A 25,486-nucleotide genomic window follows, 5' to 3' on the forward strand; every position below is an offset into this window, starting at 1 on the left:
GGTTTCCGAGTCAGCCCTATTCTCTCCGGCTACTTCAACATCAACGGGGGCTTATTTGCCCAAGGGACGTCGCAACTGGGCCTTTCCCATTCTATTATCACTGGTGGCTCACCACCCCCACTCTCCCCCATCGCCAACTCCGCCTTAGCTTCCCACGAAATCAAATCCCCGCTTTACCAACCCGCAGCAGCCGCGGGGGATGGGAAGAGAAACGGGGGTTGGGTGGGGTGGAGTAGCCGGCCCCTCCCCCATCCGGGGGCGCCTCCACCGACTCCGAACTACTAGTCCCGGCGTGCCCTGGGGCGGCGCGGGCGCAGGGGCGCGTGCGCGGCGGGCTGTCGTTGGCTGGAGCAGCGGCTGCGCGGGTCGCGGTGCTGTGAGGTCTGCGGGCGCTGGCAAATCCGGCCCAGGATGTAGAGTTGGCAGTGCCTGACGGCGCGTCTGACGCGGAGTTGGGTGGGGTAGAGAGTAGGGGGCGGTAGTCGGGGGTGGTGGGAGAAGGAGGAGGCGGCGAATCACTTATAAATGGCGCCGAAGCAGGACCCGAAGCCTAAATTCCAGGAGGGTGAGTGTGCGCCTTTGGGAAAAAGGCACCTAACGGCGCAGGAGATGGAGGCGGGCTCGAGGTGGTTGAGGCTTGAGGGCCGGGGGCGGCGCGGGCTGCGCCCTGAGAAGGCGGCGGACAGTGCTTTGTGCGGGGAAAGCGCATTGCGGATGGCAATTCCGATCCGTCATTGTGAGAAAGCGCTTTGTGAAGCGAGAGTGCTACACAGGCGTTAGAGTGGGAGAGAGAGCGTTTGGCGCGTGGCACACCCTCGTCAAGTGTTTGTTATTGTTCTGAGGAAGAGGGCGCGGAGAGAGTAGCCTATTGTAGGGAGGCGACGGGAGCGCCATGGCGGCGGTTAGGGGAAGTGATGTGGCGGCGGGGGGGAGGGGCGGCGGCTGTTTCGGGCGGTCTTGCGGCGCGCCCAGCCGCTTGGGCAGCCGCGACGGGCGGTTGGGTGCTTCCTGGAGCCCCGGGGTGGTTGCGTTCAGTGGCAACTCTGAGCTGCGGATGGGGGTGGGTTTGGCGCCACGGGGCGGGAGAAGTGCGTTGTAAAATGGCCGTTGCAAGATGGCGGCGCCATCATGGCCGCCGGCGTCTCGGTCCCGTATGCAGACACAGCTTACGGGCAGATGCAGCGCCCCCTTCCACGACGACCACAAGGTTGCCGGGGCCCTCGGCTTACCTCAGGGTGGTGGGTGGGGACAGAAAAAAAAAGGATCAGTGGGATGAGCGTTTTCCTCCGCTTTGTGTTGCCTGGAGGCATCAGTCTGCTATTCTTAGGCGCAGTGCCAAGATCCTATGGTAATGTGAGTGCGCTCTCGCTTTGCAGTTGCTCGTAAAAAGTAAATAAAAATGATCTGAATGCAGTGTTAACGCCGTTTGCGTTTGTAAGTCCCATTGCCTCGACGTCATTTTTTAAATGCAGCAATTGTTTGATTAGTTGCAGTGTTTAACAATGACTTGAAAGTTGAGTTTATTAATTGGTTTTCGATTGACATGAGTTTTGGGTAAGGTTAGATTGACTCCCAGTGGGAGGCAGCTCTTTAAATTTTCACAACGCTTCAATTAACGTATAATAAGGTGGAGGTCTGATAGCTAAAAAGGAAGTAAAATCCTGTTGAAAAGGAGGAACACTCTAACATTCGTTTTCATTGCTATGGAAATTTATGCTAGTTACCGTAAATACGATGTTTGCATGCGTACGATTTTTGTTCTAGGGATTTTAAGAGTTGCATTAGAATTCCTTTGAGAGCCATAAACCTCAAACCATAGTACTGCGTATTTTAAGTTTATGGGATATTTAAGGAGGTTTTAGAGGTATTTTGTTAGTGAGTGACTTTTTTTGTTTATATTTTTGAGACAATGTCTCTGTCACCCAGGCTGTAGTGCGGTGACGCTATCTCGGCTCACCTCTGCCCCACCCCCGGGCTAAAGCGAGCCTCCCAAGTAGCTGGGATCACAGACGCGCGCCATCACGCCTGGCTAAGTTTTGTTTTGTTTTGTTCTGTTTTGTTTTTTAGAGTTTTTGTTTTGTTTTCTTTTTTTTTTGTATTTTTGGTAGAGACGGGGTTTCATGTTGCCCAGGCTGGTCTCGAACTCCTGGGCTTAAGCGATCCACCCTTCTCGGCCTCCCAAAGTGTGGGGGGTTACGGGCGTGAGGCATCGCTCTCGGCCGTGTGACTTTTAATACCCCTCTCCCACCTTGAGAAGCTGTTGACTCTATCTCCTATGGATTCGTTATTTTACTAGACATTTTAGAGCAGATATTCTTAATGTAGAGTCAGTGCATTAATTCGGAGGGTGCCTGAAATTGAATGAGGAAGTTTTTTTTTCTATCTACTTAAGTTTAGTATTTCAATTAACAGTGTAATTGCTCCCCCCAAACCCCGAAAAAAACCACCACATTAGCATTTTCAGTATATTTTCATATCCCAACATTACAGTTATGGAAGATGTTTTCAGTTATCGCAATCATTCTCATTTCTTCAAAATTAGAGTAGTCTTGTTTGTCCTGTAATGTCATAGAACGTGACATTTAAAGTGTTTTCAGTACAGTTGGTTTCCTTTGTATTAGGGTGTGTTTTATGTATTTATGAAACTATTCGGCTCGTAGGCTTTATCAGACTGTCAAGGCACAAAAAGTTAATCCCTGCTGTGGGAACAACCTAAGGATGGCTGTTCTGGAGGAAGCGCTTTATTTCTAGAGGGTTGCTAGTTAAGAGAGGAATAGCAGTAGAGGAGAATTCCTTGTGCCGTTTTAAGTGGTGTAATTGGAGAATAGGAACCAAGGTGTCCCCAGGTAAGGTTTTGAAAGCTGTGTAAGAGAGTCTGTACTTAACATTACTTTCCAGGTGTGTTTTCTACTTGCGTTTAAAATGAAATTGTATAACCACCTTTTAAAAATGATTTTAGTGGGCGGGGCGCGGTGGCTCACGCCTCTAATCCTAGCACTTTGGGAGGCCGAGGTGGGTGGGGGCGGTGGATCACCTGAGGTCAGGAGTTCGAGACCAGCCTGGCCAGCCTGGTGAAACCCAGTCTCTACTAAAAATACAAAAATTAGCGGGGCGTGGTGTTAGGCTCCTGTAATCCCAGCTACTCGGGCGGCTGAGACAGGAAATCGCTTGAACCCGGGAGTCGGGGGTTGCAGTAGGCCGAGATCGTGCCATCGCACTCCAGCCTGGGCCACAGAGCAAGAGTCCATTTCAAAAAAAGAAAAAAGATTTTATTTATTTATAAGATGATCGGAGAATATCTTGCAAGGGAAAAGGAATATTTGATGAGTGCTAACAGAATCGTCTTGAAACACTGCAGAGTTCATGTAATGGTAGAAAAAAGAGTGGCGAGAAGTAGTGTTTTTTTGTTTTTTGTTTTGTTTTTTGTTTTTGAGACAGTCTTGCTCTGTCGCCCAGGCTGGAGTCCAGTGGCGCGATCTCGGGTCACTGCAGCCTCCGCCTCCTGGGTTCAAGCAATTCTCCTGCCTCCGCCTCGTGGGTTCAAGCAATTCTCCTGCCTCACCCTCCTGAGTAGCTGGGATTATAGGCACGCGCTACCACGCCCAGCTAATTTTTGTATTTTTAGTAGAGACGGGGTTTCACCATGTTGGCCAGAATGGTCTCGATCTCCTGACCTCGTGATCCGCCTACTTCGGCGTCGCAAAGTTCTGGGATTACAGGTGCGAGCCACCGCGCCCGGCCGAGAAATAGGGTTTTTAATGATTTTTGTAAACTTGTTAAAAAAAAAAAAACAAAAAAAACTCGTAAACTTGTAAAAAAGTTTTTTTATTTGATAATGGCGTGCAATGTATGTTGTATAAGCAATTCTTAAGGCATAGTGATTGCTTTGCACTGGACTTGGTTTTCCATTGGAAATTCTTTTTTTGTTTTGTTTTGATTTTGAGACAGAGCATTTGCTGTCCTGGGTCATACTCCTCAGCTAGCTGTATATTTTTTCAACAGAATACTAGGGCCTCGTAGCTAGAATGGAGGTCACAGAGCCTCGGTTTCAGTGCACTTTTTTTCCGGCAGCAGCAGCCAAGGGGAAAAAAATGGTAGGCCATTTTCAGAGTGCCTTTAAAATGTACCAGGGGAGTGAAATTAGGAAACACAGATTTGATCTGATCTTTGGCGCTGTTTATTAGCAGTATAGTTTACCCATTTTAGTTCTTGTTCCTGGGCCGGTGGAGAAGTCTTTGATCTCCCTGTTTTCCGGTCTCTGTCTTTAATTCAGAAATGCTATGCGTAGGTCCAGCAGCCTTTAGCAGTGATTCTTTATAGAGTGAACCACTTAAAATAATTATAGAACTGATTTAAAAATAAAGTTAATAGGTCGTGCTCTGGGAGAGTCTCGTAATGTGGGTCTCTGGTGAGGCTTGAAAATACATAGTTTTAAAAAATATTTTAAATTTAAATTTTTTTTTTTTGAGGCAGTCTTGCTCTCCCATCCGGGCTGGAGTGCAGTGGTGTGATCTCTGCTCACTGCGACCTCCAGCTCCTGAGTTCAAGCGATTCTCATGTCTCAGCCTCCCGAGTAGCTGGGACTACAGGTGTACACCACCATGCCCGGCTGATTTTTTTTTTTTTTTTTTTTTTTGAGAGGGCGTCTCCTTCTCACCCAGGCTGGAGTGCGGTGGCGCGATCTTAGCTCACTGCAACCTCAACCTCCCGGGTTCAAGCGATTCTCGTGCCTCAGTCTCCCGAATAGCTGGGATTACAGGCACACACCACCATGCCTGGCTGATTTTTGTATTTTTAGAAGAGACAGGGTTTCGCCTGTTGGCCAGGCTGGTCTCAAACTCCTGACCTCAGGTGATCCAGCCACCCCGGCCTCCCTAAGTGGTGGGATTACAGGCGTGAGCCACCTCGCCCCGCCTGCTCTTTTAATTTTAGAGCTAAAAAAGAGCTGACATTCTTGGATATTTCAGTTGTCCATGGGTCTGTTGAAACCAAGTGGACTGAAAATAATGTGTGCAAAATCTTTCAAGCTACAGTCAAATGTAATCTGAGGTACTGCCTAGAATTGCGTCCAAGACTTCCAGGTCCTGACATTTTGTTTAGTCTTGAAGTAGGCTCAACACAGACTCTTAACGTTCCAAAGGTTAGGCTTTATTGTCTCATTTGTTTGTTCATTGAAGCAGCTTAGCACCTAGAACATCATTCCACATTTGAGGAATGAACGTAGTGAGACCCCTTAATCCAGCCAATCTCTGATGCATGTTGATATTTTAATTTGTAGGATATTTCACTGAGTAAAAGGGTTGGAAGCAGAGATACAAGTGGAGAGTAAAGGTCCTCAACTTAGAAAAACAGATGAGGAAAGCATTTAAAAAACTGTATTTTCAGATATATAGTTAAAACCAACCAACCAACCAACCTTGACAGCTTTGCAGGAGAGTCCGCTTATGTGCTTAACAGGTGATAGATGATTTGATTATTTAAGTAGATTGACCTGCTAATAAATTGTTTTTGTTTTTACCATCGGATACCAACGTGTTTTTGTTGGTATCTTTGAGCCAAAGTGGTGCTCTGTATAGCCGTCCTCATTTTTCCTAATTTGGCTAGGAATACCCTAATAAAAGTGTGATGACTCTCTAAGATGTGAATCTTCTTATACATGAGAAGAAATTACAATTAATCCAGTACTTTTTCTCCCTTTACAGGTGAGCGAGTGCTGTGCTTTCATGGGCCTCTTCTTTATGAAGCAAAGGTATGAAACTTGTTTTCTTTTGAGAAGTTGGCCAAAACTACTGGTTAGATCTGACCATTTAATATACAAGTACAGTATTTTGTTGTTCCCTCAGTAAGAGAGTTGCCTTTTTTGGTTCGTAGTTAATTTCTTCATCTTTCTGAGATTCTTATTGTTTTGCTTAGTGGCTCAAATGAATTAAAACATTGCTACTCTCTTCCACTTTTCTTACTGATCTGGAAGTAGCATTTGAGGGGATGTTAGAAGGGGAAGATGGGTTGTGGGAACAAAGAGCATTTTGTGGTTAATGACTTGGTGAGAAAACATTGCTGAAGTTACTTTTAAAAGTAAATATATGCTGAGTAAGCATTGAGCTAATTATATTAGGTTAAAGGTAAAAGCTAATATTAAAAATAAGTACATTTAACTTTTGATTGTTGGTTTGTCTGGCAAAGTTTGTATTCTGGGAGGCTCCCTTTGTATCAGGGTGTGCTCAAGTTATAAAAACTGATTTTACATTTAGCAGAAGGTAAGCAGGAGAATGCATTCCAAAGTCAAAAAAAGTTTCAGTATTTTGTTTCTGATAACTTTTTTAGCACAAATATTTAAGACTTGACTATACCTTAAATAATTGTAGCTCTAAAAATGAACCCGTAAAATACAAAACAGTATAATGTTTAATTTATGCAATTTCTGCATAAATTCTTGGTGAATAGTTTTATGCTATATGTGTCTGAAAATAGCCTTAAAGTGTCAGACAATTCTGACTAAATATTAGCCATTTTCACTACTTTTTTTTTCTGTGTTCTAAATACACAGAAGTGTATTTTTAAAGGTCTAAAGAGCCAAACGCGGTGGCACATGCTGAGTAGTTTCAGCTACTCAGAAGGCTGAGGCTAGAGGATTGCTTGAGCCCAGGAGTTCAAGGCCAGTCTGGAAGCGAGACTGTCTCTCTTTATTTTTATCCTCCCCCCTCCGCCCCCCGCCCCCCGAGACGGTATTACTCTATCGCCCAGGCTGGAGTGCAGTGGTGCAATCTCCACTCACTATGACCTCCCCCTCCCGGGTTGAAGCAATTCTCCTGCCTCAGCCTCCGGAGTAGCTGGGATTTCAGACGCCAGCCACCACGCCCAGCTAATTTTTGTAGTTTTAGTAGAGACGGAGTTTCACCATGTTGACCAGGCTGGTCTTGAACTCCTGACCTCGTGATCCACCCGCCTCGGCCTCCCAAAGTGTTGGGATTAGAGGCGTGAGCCATCACCCCTTGGGAGACTGTCTCTTAAAAAAGAAATCCTAAAATGGCTGAATTTGGATGTATGGAGATGGTCAGGAATTTCTAAGTATGTGTATATGTACATACATCTTAATGATACAATGTTTATAAGTGCTAAATTACGACTCATGGCCAGGTGCCCTGACGTACAAGCCTGTAATCCCAGGGCTTTGGGGAGCCAAGGCAGGAGGATCGCTTGAGGTCAGGAGTTTGAGATCAGTCTGGGCAAGATAGCAAGACTGTCTGTCTCTACCAAAAAAAAAAAAAAAAAAAAAAATTTATGTCCTGTTAATCATTTTTATCCCTGAATGTTATTGTTGTATCAACTTTTGGCAAACACTACTAAACTGGCTGATTTTTCTCCTGGCAGCTGACACTCTGGTGAACAATTTTTGAATTGAAGCTATTGAAACAAATTAAACTGTTGTGGTTATTTTGGTTTTCTCTTAAAGACTTTTAAATCCAAAACCAGATAGTCATCACTTATCATAGTTAATGACTTGTCTCTAGTAATTCCTTTTGTCTGGCTGCTTTTAAGAAAAGTGAAATATTTTTAATTCATTGCTTTACAAGTTGTTTAAACTAATTTTTCAGAAACAGGTCCGTTTACTGCCTTTCATAAGCTAATGAAGTTCTTTTATAATATAGTTTAAAGACTTTGCTTTAGAGGAATTTGCTTTTGAAATAAATATAGCTCCTGGCTAATCAGACTGAGAAAACACAAGCATAGCTTTCATTAGCTGTCCTTGGATAGCTTTTGTAATCCATTGATTAAAGATTTAAGGTGACCCTTTATGCTTGTGGTTCTCAGCTTTGTTGGACCTTTTGTGACTAATCTGCAGTTTTGTAACTTGACTATTCTACAAGCTTAGTGTTCTTAGTCATTTTGTTTAGGCCACCATAAAGCTTGTGTAGAGTGTCTTTGAAGGATGATTTGAAAAGGTAGTGTCTCTTTAAAAAACTTCTAAGTGAATTTTTTTTTTTTTTCGAATTTCAGTGTGTAAAGGTTGCCATAAAGGACAAACAAGTGAAATACTTTATACATTACAGTGGCTGGAATAAAAAGTGAGTATTAGATCTTATAATTTTATTTATAATTTCCAAGATAGCTTGTGTCACTGACTGGCTTTAAGCATATGCTTTTCAATTATTCTGCAGTTTTAATGTAATATAGTACATATATTGAAGCAAAGGTGAATCATTCGTAGTATGACAAAACTATTAGAAATTAGAGTACTGAGCCATTTTTATTTAAATACACTTGGTTCTTGGGAGTATTTATTATGTTCTAGTGTAATATCTAATAGTCATATAGTCAATCAATTATTTTGGTTGAGTGTGGCATCACATTTTTCTGTTTCTTTTTCCTGGTTTTGGTACACATTTTTAGGATAGCCTGAATTTTTTGGCCTTACCACAAACATGTTGATTATATATGTTATTTCAAACAGCTGTGCTAAAAAAAAACTAGTTGGGTTTTCTGTCTAGAAAAGGGGAAACCATAAAGGTTGCTTGATTGGGAAATAAAGACAGAATTTACCAATCCATATTCTGAACTTTGGAAACATTATTTAGTGTTGACAGAAAATGACTTCATGTGACTCACTTTTTAGCATGATTTAACACAGAAACAAATTCAATTATAGAGTCTTAATTTCTCACCCTTAAGAGTTAAGCCTTTTTTGAGAGATGGAGTTTCGCTTTTGTTGCCCAGGCTGGAGTGCAATGTTGTGAGCTCGGCTCACTGCAACCTCCGCCTCGGGGGTGCAAGTGATTCTCCTGCCTCAGCCTCCTGAGTAGCTGGGATTACAGGCACCTGCCACCATGCCCAGCTAATTTTTTGTGTTTTTAGTGACGGAGTTTCACCACATTGGCCAGGCTGTCTTGAACTCTTGACCTCAGGTGATCCGCCCACCTTAGCCTCCCAAAGTGCTGGGATTACAGGTGTGAGCCACTGCCCGGCCGTTTTGTGTGTGTGTGTATATGTAAAGCACCGATGTTATTGATCTTGTTCCAGGAATGGACAGTGGGTATAGATTGAACACATTCTAGAATGTCCATCCAGTGGAGCTGTTTTTCAGTGATGGGACTTTTCTCCTTGGGCCTCACAAATAACCCTGTCTAAAAATTTACCCAAGTCTCCTATTTGGTGATTGTAATCAAAAGACTTGTAATTTTTACTGTGGGAGGTTTTACGTTTTATTAATGATGCTTCGTCCTTCAAAGATAGCACTGCCATTGCTATTTAGTATTGTTCTTGCGGAATTGTCCTCTAGTAACTTAAGGCTTTGTGTCACCTGACTCAGGCTCTTTTACCTGGTTTACCGTGGGAGCAGTGCCATCTGATTTGATGAGTATTCTGTTACTATGGAAAGAGTTTATTTTTCCTATGAAGTTCACTGGCCCTGTGACTTTGGTCTTGTTTCATCTAGTACTCTATGCAGGTGACCAACCCAGTTAATTTTCTTTCTTTGTTAGGAAGTTGTTTTCACATATCAGATGTTTTCAGCTGAGAATTTATCAGACCTTTCACTTCCATTAATATAAATGTGGAAAGGTAGATACCTGCAATGCATAGAAGTGCATCCTGACAACTTGCAGGTTTTTTTTCCCCAGTTAATGATAATTAAAGTATTTCTAATCAGTGAGGTGTGGTGGTGTGCACCTGTAGCCTCAGCTACCTGGAAGGCTGAGGCAGGAGGATTACTTGAGTCCAAGAGTTCAGGGCTGCAGTGAGCTATGATGTGCCACTGCACTCTAGCCTGAGTGACAGAGCAAGACCTGGACTCCTTTAAAAAGAAACAAAAACATGTATTTCTAATAATGATAGGTAATATTTAATAATGATAGGTAACTCCAACCTCATGGACTTGTATTTTAAATATTGAGAAATTGGGAAAGTAATGGAGAAAACTGTCTTGGTAGAAGTAAACTGTGCTTTTAGTACTAAACGGATTCTAATATCTAGGAAACAGGAAAATAGTGATTCCTAGTGTATCTCATAGCTTTTTATTACTAAACAATGCCTTGCTAAAACTGCATTTCAATCTTTATTAGACTTATATTTTATGTGTTGATATTCTGACAATATCCAGATAAAGTTGAGAGTGTTAGGAGAATTTCATTTCTCTGTAGGAAAGATAACATCTTAATTTTATGCATAGTATGAGTGGGAAAGACCATATAGGATATCAAAGAAAAACACAAAGCACATTTATGGCTTAGGCTTACCCTCCTCCACCTCCTGCATTTTAAGGGAATTGTTTTAGAGCCAGTATGGTGGTGCCTATAGTTTTAGCTTCTTGGGAGGCTGAGGTTGAGCCCAGGAGTTTGAGGCCAGCCTGGGCAACATAGCTAGACACCCCTCTTATAATTAAGCAAATAAAAATTTTAAAAAAGTGTTTGAGGCTGGGTGTGGTAGCTCACGCCTGTAATCTCAGCACTGGATCATTTGAGGTCAGGAGTTTCAAGTCCAGCCTGGCCAACATGGTGAAACCCTATCTCTACTAAAAATAAAAAAATTAGCCAGGTGTGGTGGCACACGCCTGTAGTCCCAGCTGCTTGGGAGGCTGAGGCAGGAGAATCGCTTGAAACCGGGAGGCGAAGGTTGCAGTGAGCTGAGATTGCACCACTGTATTCTAGCCTAGGCAACAGAGCGAGACTCGGGGGGAAAAAAAAAAAAAGCGATTGAACACATAAAAAACTAAGGGAAACTATGACAAGGGAATAGAGTAAAGAAGATATTTTTAAGAACCTTAAAAAATTATTTTAGGATTTCACCTTAGTAACTGAATACAGCTTTTGTGCTTAGTTCTTTTTCACATATAATAGATAACTCTGTATAAAATTGCACACATAGATGTGTACAGCGCAAAGACTGGATTTTAAGCGGCATTTGTAGCTTGTCACAAATTGTGAAAATATCAAATGCTTGTATTTTCTGGTTTTATTGCTTCGAAAAATAATGGGCATTTTCCTCTTTGGTGTATTGTAGTCCAGTAACTCAAAGAAATGATAGGTTTGTGTAGATTTTTTTGTTCTCAACTAATTTGACACATATTAATTACTGTTGGGGAAAGTTAAGAAAAAATAGCATCAAATATTAGAGATTTGTTACTATCTTTGTAGATATATTGAGGAATATTAATATATCAGAAATGTCTTTGGTTGACTTGGCATGTAGATAAATATATGCAATATTGAAAGAATGATCTTAGCTTTAGAAAGTCTTTAAACAAACCTTTAAATTCATTTTGAAAGAGGAAGGAGTTATTCAGATACCTAGTGTGTCGTGTATTTAGTCTATGTAAGTACTGCCCATGGATCATTGTGACTCTGGGAATTAGTCACATTACCGTTAGAAAACTATGAAATTATGGGCCAGGCGCAGTGGCTCACACCTGTAATCCCAGCACTTTGGGAGGCCGAGGTGGGCGGATCACAAGGTCAGGAGTTCTAGACCAGCCTGGCCAACATGATGAAATCCCGTCTCTAGTAAAAATACAAAAATTAGCCAGGTGTGGTGGCTCATGCCTGTAATCCCAGCTACTTGGTAGGCTGAGGCAGGAGAACCGCTTGAACCTGGGAGGCAGAGGTTGCAGTGAGCTGAGATCGCGCCACTGCACTCCAGCCTGGGCGACAGAGCAAGACTCTGTCTTTAAAAAAAAAAAAAAAGCTGAAATTCTTGCCAGGCACGATGGCTCATGCCTGTAATCCCAGCACTTTGGGAGGCCTAGGCAGGTGGATCACCAGGTCAGGAGTTCAAAACCAGCCTGGCCAATGTGGTGAAACGCCATCTCTACTAAAAATTAGCTGGGTGTAGTGGCGCGCACCTGTAGTCCCAGCACTTTGGGAAGCTGAGGTGGGCGGATCATCTGAGGCTAGGAGTTCGAGACAAGCCTGACCAACATGGAGAAACCCCATCTGTACTAAAAATACAAAATTAGCTGGGCGTGGTGGCGCATGCCTGTAATCCCAGTTACTCAGGAGGCTGGGGCAGGAGAACCGCTAGAACCCAGGAGGCAGAGGTTGTGGTGAGCCAAGCTCACGCCATTGCACTCCAGCCTGGGCAACGAGAGCGCAACTGTGTCTCAAAAAAAAAAAAAAAATATATATATATATACACGTATATATATATAAAAATATATGTGTGTATATATATAAAAACATAAAAATATATATGTGTATATATATATACACACACACATAAATATCTCAAAAATAATCTCATTTTGAAAATGGCTTGTGCAGGGTACTTTTTAAAATTCGTACAACAAAACCTTAATCCCTAAATTGGAATTTTCTTAAACTTCAGTTAATCTTTTTTCAAAAACATAATAGATGATTGAGATTTCTAAATTTTCAAACCTCATTGGAATTTATTGACACAGACACTTAAATACTCCATTTGTAAATGAATCTTAATAAAGCTGAAGCTAAATTCTGCACCTGGTCACTGAGATTACTTTGTACTATGCTGTCTGTATCAGAAGTGCTGTGAGGCCCAGGCGCTCTGAAAAATCTTTGAAGACACATGAGGATATTGTAGCCCTTTTTCCTGTTCCTGAAGGAGCTCCCTCAGTACACCACCCCCTCCTGACCTCTAGGTAAATGCATGTTTTGAAATTTTCTCTAGGAAATCATGTTCAGGATTGCTTTTTATTATTTTCCTTTTGGCTGTATTATATAAGAGGTCAGAGGTGGGAAATCATTAAACAAAAGAAAGTCTTAAATTTTTTTTTTGTAATTGGGTGCCTTGAGAGTACACCTAATTGTGTCACTAAAGGAGCTCCATCAGCAGGAGAAAAGATTTACTGCTCAAAAAAAGTTAGCATTCCCTAAGAAATAACATTGTTTTTGTTTGCCATTTTTGGGGAGAAAACACATAATCAGAAATTGTGTTTTGAACAAGCTCTTTGAAGTGCCAGAATGCCTTAACATTTTTAAGAGAGTTGGTTCTGCCTTCTAATGTTTAGAAAGCCAGCTTTCTGATCAGCCTTGAAAGTTAGTGTGTATTCATTTGTGACTGAATGAAGGTGAAGAGTGGTGTCAAATCATTTTAATACTTTACAAACTTAACTAAGTCAATCTAGTTGGTGTTTGAGTATTGTAGACTTCCTTATATGTTTCTGACATACCTTTAGTGTTTTGTGTCAGGGATTCTCAGGTGTTTTACGTGTATTCTCATAACAGTTATTTGAGATAAGTACTGTTATTATCCTCATTTCATAGATAATGAAATGGAAACACAAAGAGCTATATGGAACTTTGTCACTACACACAGCTGGTTTTAATTTTTAAAAATAACTGAGTTTTTGACTCCTGTGCTTTATTTTTGACAATAAAAGTCTTTAAGATAACATAAGACTAATCACTTAGTGAATCTTACATTAAGTGCCAAACTCTTAAGCCATTTCTAAAAATGATTTGAATACTGCTTTTGGACTCTGGCAGCTTAGATTTGGAATGCTGCTTTTTGAAAATAAAAAGTTTTCCTTTTTACAGAACAGACTTCCATTAGATTTTCATTTTAGTTGAGAATATGTGTGTAGTGCCAGTTCATCAGATTACTTAAGAGAAATCCAGTCTTGCCTCTTGGATCTCAGAAAATTAGTTGGAGAACAGAGTATTTTTGAGTTAAATTTTAACTTTCCTCTTTTTCAGTTGGGATGAGTGGGTTCCGGAGAGCAGAGTACTCAAATACGTGGACACCAATTTGCAGAAACAGCGAGAACTTCAAAAAGCCAATCAGTAAGTTTGTTTTGTGAACTGAATATTAAGGAGAAATGCCTGTAGATTAATTTTGGACATGGAATGAACAATGGAGATCATGTTGGCTGCCCTGCCTATAAAATGATTCCTGGTACCTCTCAGCTGCTGTGTTACAGCTTTGACTTCAAGTGATCAAGCCATATCTAGTTAAAGGAAGTAGCATACCTGTCATTACTTGAGCTTATCTTAGACCTAGGTAGAAAACAGCAGAATGTTGTTGGAAATTGCTATAGGTATGAACTCACTGATAAAAATCTTTCTGGCTCTGGAAGACAACTTTGGTGGGGAAACAAGAAAGCAAACGAGGCATTTCCTATTCTGTTTTTCATCTCTGAAAGCACAGGAAAAGGGACCCTGAAAGACTATATGATTTATAGGGTAATTTCAAAGTTGAAATGTTTATTTAAAAAAACTAAAATGATGGCTGGGCGCAGTGACTCACACCTGTAATCCCAGCATTTTGGGAGGCTGAGGTGGGTGGATCACGAGGTCAGGAGATCGAGACCATCCTGGCTAACACGGTGAAACCTTGTCTTTACTAGAAATTCAAAAAATTAGCCGGGCGTGGTGGCGGGCGCCTGTAGTCCCAGCTACTTGGGAGGCTGAGACAGGAGAATGGCGGGAACCCGGGATGCAGAGCTTGCAGTGAGCGGAAATCGCACCACTGCACTGTAGCCTGGGCAACACAGCGAAACTCTGTCTCAAAAAACAAAAAACAAACAAAAAAAAGAATTAAAATGGTAATGGGAACAAATAAAACACTGGGATTAGTGAATTCCAAAACAAATGGAATTTTCAATTCTATGAGAACAGTCTATTACAGTCACTTTTTATTACATTGATTTTAATTGAGCCTTTTGCTGTTTCTTGAGTGTTTTGTTTGATTTTTTTGGAAATGTCTCTGTCCAGCTTGTTAAAAACTTGGTGCCAGAATTTGAATATAAATTCCTAATGGAATCAGGCTGACATAATTTTTTTTTCACATAAATGCTCATTTTATGTTGACATTACTGAAATTATTTTTGAAGGGAGCAGTATGCAGAGGGGAAGATGAGAGGGGCTGCCCCAGGAAAGAAGACATCTGGTCTGCAACAGAAAAATGTTGAAGTGTAAGAAGCTCTTTGTTTTGATTTTGCATACTATATGTGAAGATAATATTTTATATTCATTGTGTGTTAGACTGTGTTGAAATGGAAAATTTGGAACATTGTTGGAACCGGTAAGAATCCCATTCCTCAGGTATCAGGTCGTTAAAGTAGTTTAAAATACATATTCCTTAATTTTCCTCAGCAGGTTCCCCCTCCCTTTAACTTGTGTGTATAAATATATGTGTGTGTGATGTTTTCTCTTACAAAGATAGTATTAATGGTTATAAGTTTTGAGATAACTTTGGCAAGCCTTTTCAAACCTAAAAAGCAAGTGCTAAAAATACATACGAACTAACCCCAACTTTGGTGAAACTCATGATAAGAATATGTGAGAAGTTAAGGTTTCAAATAACTGCCCTCCCCATCCCCACCCCCAAGAAAACCATTGCTCTTTTTTGAGACAGAGTTTCCCTCTTGTTGCCCAGGCTGGAGTGCAGTGGTGTGATCTGTGCTCACTGCAACCTCTGCCTCCCGGGTTCAAGTGATTCTCCTGCTTCAGCCTCCCAAGTAGCTGGGATTACAGGCATGCGCCACCACGCCTGGCTGATTTTTGTATTTTTAGTAGAGATGGGGTTTCACCGTGTTGGTCAGGCTGACCTCCTGACCTCAGGTGATCCACCTGCCTCAGCCTCCCAGAGTGCTGGGATTACAGGCATGAGCCACTGCTCCCGGCACAAAACCATTACTTCTTGTTAACTCTAGATTTTAGAACATCTGATAAGAAGCCTAGAGTGAGAAAGTCATGTGCATGCATACATTTTGTATGTTTAAAGTTTATGTAGGACGGTGCGGTGGCTCACACCTGTAATCTCCCTACTTTGGGAGGCTGAGGCAGGAGGATGGTTTGAGCCCAGGAGTTTGAGACCAACTTGGGCAACATTGGGAGCCTCTGGTTCTACAGAAAAATAAAAAAATTAGCTCGGTGGGTAGTGGCACATGCTTGTAGTCCCACCTATTCAGGAGGCCGATGTGGGAGGATCACTTGAGCCCAGGAGGTCAAGGCTGCACTTTAGTCTTGGCGACTGAGTGAGATCCTGTCTTTTAAAAAGAAAAAAAAAAAAAAGTTGATGTACCTGAAAGTGGATGATGGTAACTTAATAAGTATTCTTAAGTATTTGTAATAATAAAAACAAAGATTATAACTTTTATTAAGAGGTCATTTTATTTCCTACCAGACTTACTGATCTGACTTTTCTACTTAAAAGTAAGGTGTTATGCCCAGTGCTTTGGGAGGCTGAGGCGGGAGGGATTGCTTGAGGCCAGGAGTTCTAGGCTGCAGTGATCTGTGATTGCACCACTGCGCTCTAGCCTCTTAAAAAAAGTAAGGTGTTACTAATGGAGGTATTTAGTATTTAATGCATTTGGAGATGTTTGAAGTTTTTTTTTTTTTTTTAAACTCTTTTTGGTGAGAAGATAATTGGTTTGGCAAGGATTAAGTGTATTACTATTTGAGGATTGTTCATAGTTTTAATAAGTGGTAACATGTTTTCATGATCGGGTTCTTTGGAAAACTAGTGTAGTATTTCATTAGGATTTAATAGTAATTACATCTTAAAAGGCAGTAATTTTCTATTTATATAGAAAAGATAGATTTTCATCAAAAGTAATAGTTTATAACTAATTCTTTATCACTGTGCTAAGTTATTATATAGAAATCCAAGTGGTAGTATGCCCATAAGTTACTTGCATTTAAATACAGCATTGTGCAGTCTCAACTACAAAAATAATGGCTGAGTAAATATATGAAGTAAAGCTTTAAAATTTAAATTTCCCATTCTTGGACAGTAGAAGCCTCTTCAAACTGGCTTCTGAGTCTTTTGAAGGATCATGAGTCTAGACGTTTGAAGCATGAATGTCAAGCTCTTACTACTGGGGCTTATTGAGGTGTATGGTTTGAATATCCTTTATTTGAAGGGTTTCGGACCAGAAGCGTTTCAGATTCCAGACTTTTTTTGGATTTTGAAATGTTTGCGTTATACTTACCTGTTGAACATTCCCAAATCCAAAATCCAAAATGCTTCAATGAGCATTTCCTTTGAATGTCATGTTGGCTGAAGAAATTGGGATTTTTGGAGCATTTTGGCTTTGGGATGCTGAACCCATCTATATTTTATAGATCTTTTACTTTAGAGTTGAGATCACCTTGTCAGTATTTTAGTTTTATATTACAGAGTTGAGTGGGTGAAGGATTGAGTATGAGGACTCTTGGTTTCTCTTGGTCTCCACATATTGACACGTGCAAGTAAAGTTCATGGTTGACTTTGACCAAGAAATACAGTCCAACAGATTTTTACAAAACTAACAGAGACAAGAGAAAACCTATACTTCAGATTGGCCAGATTTTTGTGTTTATATCCAAACATAAGTTAATTTGAATTGTCAAACCTTAAGACCTAAATTAAATGAATATATTTAATTAATAACATTTATAAGTATTATTTAAAGCTACAGAAAAGTAAAAAATCCAGGTGTTATAGTATCTTTCCTTCGAAAGTAATCCATAATCATGGTCTTTATAAATGTTTCCCTTGTGGTCTAGAAATAATAATGTAAAAAAGCAAAATTAGGCCAGGCATGGTGGCACACGCCTGTAATAGCAGCATTTTGGAAGGCCGAGGTATGTGAATCACTTGAGGTCAGGAGTTCGAGACCAGCCTGGCCAACATGGTGAAATCCCATCTCTATTAAAATACAAAAATTAGCTGGGAGTGGTGGTGGGTGCCTCTAGTCCCAGCTACTTGGAAGGCTGAGGCAGGAGAATCGCTTGAACCCAGGAGGAGGAGGTTGCAGTGAGCCGAGATCACCCAACAGACAGAGCAAGACTCCGTCTCTAAATAAATAAATAAAGCAAAATTAGCAGTTTACCATTTGGCAGTATATAAGTAGACGTGAGGTTAAGTTGCTGTTAGAGATGATAATCAAGATGAGGAGACTTAAACAAAAAAAATACACAAATCTAAAAATATTTTGGGGAACAAAAATAATTGGGAAAAAAATTTTAACCTTTGACACGTTTTTTTTTAGTTGGCCTAATAATGTAGTGTATACTATAACATATATTAATATAACCCTGGAAGAACGAAGTTGTTTACTAAAGTGTTCTTGGTTTGCTTTTCTGGTTTTTTGTCTTTGAGACAGGATCTCACTCTGTCACCAAGACTGGAGTGCAGTGGTGCAATCAAGGCTCACTGCAGCCTTGGCCTCCTGGGCTCAAGCAATTCTCTCACCTCTGCTTCCCAAGTAGCTGGGACTATAGGCATTTACCACTATGCCCAGTTAATTTTTGTATTTTTTGTAGGGAATGGGATTTGCCGTGTTGCCCAGGCTGGTCTCGAATTTTGAGCTCTAGAGATCCACCCCCCTTCACCTCCCAAAATGCTGGGATTACAGGCATGTGCCACTGCGCCTGGCTTGGTTTATTTTTTTCTATTATGTGGAGAGAGATGGGAATTTAACCAACTATCAGTAAAAATCCTTGCGTCTGAGTAGGACACATATTTACCACCTGATCTTTTATCCAAGTTAGTATTTCTTTGTGAACTTAACCCTGATAAAGGGAGTTGAAACAAAGGCAGTTTTACTGGAAATAATTATTTTTCTTTTTTTTCTCTCCTTTTAGGAAAACAAAAAAGAACAAACAGAAAAGTAAGAATATTAACTTTCTTAACGTTAATTTATGTTATCTCTATGACATTGACATTTTTATTTTGAAAGCTATGAAATTTTGGAGTAAGCTTATGTTTATTGATTATCTCAAATAGGAGTCTCACGGCAGTGTTATAAAATAGGTACATGATGGTAGAGACCTCTTTTTACCAAGGAGAAACTTGTGAGCATTATTTTCATCTGCTTTAGTCTTAATGTCTCCCACTGAGAAGATAACATTTATAAGTAAATGGAAGATGGTGATACTAAATATTGTCTATACTAAATGTTTGGTAGAGCTCTTCATGAAAGTTATATTTTTGGTAGGAATATGATTCTTTAACTTAGATTGAGGTAACAGCTGTGTAATGGAGAAATAATGAAAAGGGATAATGTGTCAAGAGACTATTTTCCTTATAGAGTTTGTTAAATTAGCTAAATGAGACCCCTCCCCACCAACATTTACAGCACCTGGAAATGGAGATGGTGGCAGTACCAGTGAGACCCCTCAGCCTCCTCGGAAGAAAAGGGCCCGGGTAGATCCTACTGTTGAAAATGTGAGTTTTTCTTGAGTTTATGAATAGCATGTTAGGATTTTTAGCCTCAGTTACATGACATAACCATGGGAGCTTTGATTCTCTACAAGATTTGCTTACATGGTTAATTCCTGAAATTAAAAATTTTCTCTTTTGGGGGTAAAGGATAAATTTCTGTACATCTTTATTTCGCCTGTAGCTCCAGATTTACCTACCCAATTGGTCATTTGTTGTGTAAGCTTCATGTTCGCCTACAAGACTATTTCTTTGGTGTTAGATATTTATTTTTATGAGTTAAAGATGTACCTTTAAGATGGTTGTGTTTGGAATAGTTTTGATACCAATGTTAAATAAGAAAATATTAAGTTAAAATGTATCAAGTCAGGGTGTTTCATTCCTGAACAAGAGGAACCTTACTGAAGAATTTTTACCTTTACAAGAAAATGCACTAAATAGACTATAGTTCAGGTCAGATTCTTTTCTCCCAACAGCAAACTGCGTATGGTCTTCTTCATTAATGATTTTTAAAAATGACAGTACAGCTGTATGCTTGGCTACTTTAAGATTTATCCCTAGTGCCTCTAAAATTCAGCTCTCCATGTTTGGTATTTAGCAAGAAAGGTTAGGTTTTTAATACTCTTCCTGTTTCTATTTAGGAGGAAACGTTCATGAACAGAGTTGAAGTTAAAGTAAAGATTCCTGAAGAGCTAAAACCATGGCTTGTTGATGACTGGGACTTAATTACCAGGCAAAAACAGGTAACTTGAAAAGCTACCCAGATTGTTAAGCTATATGATACATTCTTGCTAGCAAAAAAAGTTTTTAAAGGAAAGTGTTATATTGACTTGAGTTATTAAGGTATGACTGATAAAATAATATTTTAATTTAGAGGCTGACCACGTTAGAACTACTACCAGAAAGAGTAACTTAGAAGAATAAAAGTTCACATATAAATTTTATGAGGTTGTAATGATAAAGGTGGAAATAATTCATTTTTGGAGATTGCTAGGGCAAGAACTCGTTCTGAAAATTCATAAAGGTGAAGAAGTATGTGTCTTATTGTCATTGCTAATGGTAGGCCATAGAAAGCACACACCACCACCTGCAAGGTATTCATGATCCTGAAAAGAACCTGAATCTTACTAAGCACCTGGATCTATTATTAGTTTGCAGGAAATAGGATGTTTAATGGAGTGACATGTTTGTCAATCATTGAACTCTATAATTGAGAATTTTATAGGACAAATGAAGCTATTTAAACAAATGGCATAGGTAGGGTTAGGGATAGTTGGGGGAGATGATTAGGGACTGCTTGAGGATTATGAGACCTATTAGTCATATACAGTACGTGGATATAGTTTGAATTGTGATTTGAATCCTTTGGAGGATTATGCAATTACAGCTAAACTGCGAAGATTCAAGCATGGCTGTATCACTTATTATTTGTGAGTTTGGACAAGTTTCTTAGCCTTTTTGTGCTTCTGTTTCTGCATTTAATGGAATAATAGTTCATATTTGACAATGCTGATGAGAGGATGAAAAGATAATTATTTTAATGCTTTAGACTAGATCTAGCAAATAATATGCATAACAGTAAATGATGACTTGGTAGTACCACAAAGGCACATTCACGTCTGTTATGTGTGTCTAACAGATAGACATTTTTAAAAGCTGTGCTGTTCTGTCTAGGTAGAGTCTCATTTGGCTGTTTAAATATATAGATGCTCCATAACTTAGAATGGGGTTACATCCCAATAAACCCAGCAGAGAGTTGGAAAATTAAGTCAAACCATTGTAAGTTGGGAACTGTCTGTAATTAAATTTTTAGTTTCTCAGCCACATTATCCATGTTTTAAGTGCTGAATAGTATCTTTACTAATTTGAAATACTGTTACTGTTACCTGATCTTTGTATAAAAACTTGCCTGGTATGATTTTTCTTTAAAAAAGAGAGTGCTTATATTTAAGCATGTTTTTGTCTTCATAGCTCTTTTATCTTCCTGCCAAGAAGAATGTGGATTCCATTCTTGAGGATTATGCAAATTACAAGAAATCTCGTGGAAACACAGATAATAAGTAAGAATACAAATTTTTCAGATACACTCAAAGACATTTAAAAAAGTTTCTAAATAAGTCATCTGAAACTTGTACTGACTCCGAAACATTAATACCACCAGAAACTAGCAAAATAGAATTTCACTGCTTTGACACAGGAGTTGGCTGGCTGACTTTTTCTTAAAGGGCCAGATAGTAAATATTTTAGGTAAAATTTAAGCTATCATGTAGGTATTTGCATAACCATTTAAAATTTAACCATCTGAAAATGTAAGAATCATCTTAATTGCTTTAGTTTGTCAAACCCTGCTTTCATATGCCCTTTAAAAAAATCTCAGCTATGGTTCATTATTACTAGCTCAGCTTTTAATTCTTTAAATTGGTTGAATTATTCTTTATCTCAGTTATTTTTATTGACCAGTTTTGGAATATTTTTGTTCATTTATCAGGGAGTATGCGGTTAATGAAGTTGTGGCAGGGATAAAAGAATACTTCAACGTAATGTTGGGTACCCAGCTACTCTACAAATTTGAGAGACCACAGTATGCCGAAATTCTTGCTGATCATCCCGATGCACCCATGTCCCAGGTGTATGGAGCGCCACATCTCCTGAGATTATTTGGTAATATGTCATGTAGAAAATAATGGATTTTACTTTTTGGGGGGTCTTCTCTAAATGAATAAGAGGTAAAGTAATTAACTTTCCAAAACATGACTCCATTTTAATTTGAATTTTTATCTAGAATGTTAAATAGCAAAATGTCTTTGGGAGCAAGAGTTTTAAAAATCGTGTATTTTATTTTATAATTTTTTTTTTGAGACAGAGTCTCACTCTGTTGCCCAGGCTGGAGTGCAGTGGTGAGATCTTGGCTCACTGTAACCTCCACCTCCTGGGTTCAAGCAATTCTCCTGCCTCAGCCTCCCAAGTAGTTGGGATCACAGGTGTGCGCCACCACACCTGTGGTAATTTTTGTATTTCCAGTAGAGATGGGGTTTCACCACGTTGGCAAAGGTGGTCTTGAATTCCTGACCTCAAGTGATTGCCTACCTCGGCCTCCCAAAGTGCTGGGATTACAGGCGTGAGCTACCATGCCCGGCCTAAAATCATATATTTTAAAGGAATTGGTGGTGTTTGCTCACATAATTAAAATACATGGTTGTAGTGCCCCTGCCTTGGATGTAACTTTGGATAAATTCTCTTGTTTAAATAGTACGAATTGGAGCAATGTTGGCCTATACACCTCTGGATGAGAAGAGCCTTGCTTTATTACTCAACTATCTTCACGATTTCCTAAAGTAAGTCTGTGCTTGAAATTATAAACATGAATTTGAAAATTAGTGTGTAATGGGAGGGATTGGCAGTATAGATGCTAAAACATTAAACATTGTATTGGTACAGGCATAGATAGATGGTAATGGAGCAATATAAGTAAGTGCAAATACATGGGAGTCTCAGAAATGATAGATGGTATATAGATGGTGTATTGGTGCAGTAGGGGAAAGCAGTGGAGTCTGGTAGATTGGTGATAAGACAGCTGACAGTTTGGAAGAAAACAAAGCCACACTTGTCATGTACCAAAATTCTAGATGAACATGAAGTTTAAAATTAAATTGTTAAGATAATGAAAGGACAAATGTAATATTTTCATAGTTCTATAGTGTTCCATTTATGATAAATGGTTGGTACCTTTAATACACACAGAGTTCTTCAGTAAGAAATGAACAAACCAGTGAAAAGTAGGACAGGAAATTTACAGCAATGGCAGCACAAAGGACCATTAAAAATATGTCAAAAATAATGATAAAAGTATAAACTGTCAGTAAAGTAGCACTTGTCAGATTGGCTAAGGCTTAAATGTTTGAAGAAATGGAGAAAAGGGCAATCCTGGTTTCTACAAGTGTTTGGAGGGCATTTTTATTATAAGAATTTGAAACAAGCACTTATTAAAAGGATGAGGTCACTCTAAACATACTGATAAAGATGTCCATGTTTTCAATTGAAAAACAGCGAAGTTGTAGTAGAGGAGTATGGTGTAATTGTTACTTGTAGAGAAACATTATTTTAATCTTTGCATCAGATCTGGCTTTCCAATGTGGATCTTAGTTAATACTGGGTTATTTCTTGGGCGTGGTGTTGGGAGGAAGGGTGGGAGTTTTCAGTTTCTACTTTGTATATTTCTGTATATGAATTTTCTCATTACAATTGTTTCACAGTAAATTTAAAACTGCAATGTGGACTTGAGAATCTAGGCAAAATTTATCGTCTGTGCTTTACTAATGATAAATACCTTCTTTGGACCTCAGTTTCTTCATGGAATGTGCTCTACTACTTGACATTTCACGTTCCCTTTTATATAGTGATTTAAAAAAAAAAAAGTTTATTCATTTAGAGATGGAGTCTTGCTTTGTCTTCCCAGGCTGGAGTGCAGTGATGCGATCACGGCTCACTACAACCTCCGCCTCTTGGGTTCAAGTGATTCTTGTGCCTCAGCCTCCCAAGTAGCTGGGATTACAGGTGTACACCACCATGCCTGACTGATGTTTGTATTTTTAGTAGAGATGGGGTTTTGCCATGTTGGCCAGGCTGGTCTTGAACTCCTGGCCTCAAATTTTTCTGCCTCAGCCCCCCAAAGTGCTGTGATTACAGGTGTAAGCAACTGTGCTTGGCCTGATAGAATTTTTTTCTTTTTTCTTTTCTTTCTTTCTTTCTTTCTTTTTTTTTTTTTTTTTTTTGAGATGGAGTTTCGCGCTTGTCCACGCTGGAGTACAGTGGTATGATCTCAGCTCACCACAACCTCTGCCTCCAGGTTCAAGCAGTTCTCCTGTCTCAGCCTCCCAAGTATCTGGGATTACAGGCATGTGCTACCATGTCCAGCTAATTTTGTGTCTTTAATAGAGACAGGTTTCTCCACGTTGGTCAGGCTGGTCTTGAACCCCAACCTCAGGTAATTGCCCTGCCTTGGCCTCCCAAAGTACTGGGATTACAGGTGTGAGCCACCACTCCCGGCTGATATGATTTTTTTCTAAAGAAAATGTCTAGATGTTCTTTTAGGGTAATGCTGTCATGTAATAGGATAATAACCGTTTCTTAAAGATAGTTCAAGCTCCCAAGTTGGTATTCTGAAGACATAACTGTTCTTTGCTGTTTAGAAATAGGGGAGTAACTCCAGAGTTCATTCCTTTGTATATGCATAGTGTTCATTGTATAACCTTACTTATTTACCTGAATTGTCATTATGTGTGGTTTTACTGTGAGAGAATGTCTGATTTAATGTATTTTAGGAAAGTGTTTCCTGTGGCTTATGTATATAATGTATAGGAAGAGATTTGGATCAAGATAATGACCTTTAAAAATTTTTGTAATGAATATTTTATTTTTAGGTACCTGGCAAAGAATTCTGCAACTTTGTTTAGTGCCAGCGATTATGAAGTGGCTCCTCCTGAGTACCATCGGAAAGCTGTGTGAGAGGCACTCTCACTCACTTATGTTTGGATCTCCGTAAACACATTTTTGTTCTTAGTCTATCTCTTGTACAAACGATGTGCTTTGAAGATGTTAGTGTATAACAATTGATGTTTGTTTTCTGTTTGATTTTAAACAGAGAAAATAAAAGGGGTAATAGCTCCTTTTTTCTTTTCTTTCTTTTTTTTTTTTTTTTCTTCATTTCAAAGTTGCTGCCAGTGTTTTCAATGATGGACAACAGAGGGATATGCTGTAGAGTGTTTTATTGCCTAGTTGACAAAGCTGCTTTTGAATGCTGGTGGTTCTATTCCTTTGACACTACGCACTTTTATAATACGTGTTAATGCTATATGACAAAATGCTCTGATTCCTAGTGCCAAAGGTTCAATTCAGTGTATATAACTGAACACACTCATCCATTTGTGCTTTTTTTTTTTTTTTTTTTTTTTAATGGTGCTTAAAGTAAAGAGCCCATCCTTTGCAAGTCATCCATGTTGTTACTTAGGCATTTTATCTTGGCTCAAATTGTTGAAGAATGGTGGCTTGTTTCATGGTTTTTGTATTTGTGTCTAATGCACGTTTTAACATGATAGACGCAATGCATTGTGTAGCTAGTTTTCTGGAAAAGTCAATCTTTTAGGAATTGTTTTTCAGATCTTCAATAAATTTTTTCTTTAAATTTCAAAGAACAATGTGCTTGTGTTGATGCCTTACAAAAACCATTGTATATTTGTGTATTCCTTGTATTTAGACAGTGGTTTTTCAGGTGCGTGCTTTGTTTCTGGTATGGCCTTTATGGAATGAGACGCTTTAGCTTTGGTACGTAGCGCTAATCCATGGCAGCTTTGGCAGTTTGCTGTCTTGAGTC

General features: G+C 39.6%; 1 protein-coding gene across 4 annotated transcripts; it reads left to right on the top strand.

Annotated features, from left to right (window-relative positions):
- Positions 1-283: 283 nt before the first annotated feature.
- On the top strand, positions 284-25,304 carry MORF4L1 (mortality factor 4 like 1). Of its 4 annotated transcripts, XM_054449980.2 has the most exons (13): positions 329-565; positions 5,703-5,749; positions 7,999-8,066; positions 12,491-12,607; positions 13,665-13,751; positions 14,801-14,881; positions 18,540-18,565; positions 19,034-19,122; positions 19,758-19,859; positions 21,088-21,176; positions 21,605-21,777; positions 22,367-22,451; positions 24,537-25,304. In XM_054449980.2, exons 1-13 carry the CDS (start codon positions 526-528, stop codon positions 24,619-24,621), a joined length of 1,089 nt encoding a protein of 362 aa, XP_054305955.1. In that variant the 5' UTR covers positions 329-525; the 3' UTR covers positions 24,622-25,304. The 4 variants fall into 4 exon arrangements, with proteins under 4 accessions (XP_054305956.1, XP_063508491.1, XP_054305955.1 ...); XM_054449981.2 differs by lacking the exon at positions 12,491-12,607 and having other exon boundaries at positions 284-565; XM_063652420.1 differs by lacking the exon at positions 14,801-14,881 and having other exon boundaries at positions 353-565.
- The last annotated feature ends 182 nt before the right edge of the window (positions 25,305-25,486 follow it).

This window comes from Pongo pygmaeus, chromosome 16, assembly GCF_028885625.2.
Source record: "Pongo pygmaeus isolate AG05252 chromosome 16, NHGRI_mPonPyg2-v2.0_pri, whole genome shotgun sequence".
NCBI lineage: Eukaryota > Metazoa > Chordata > Mammalia > Primates > Hominidae > Pongo > Pongo pygmaeus.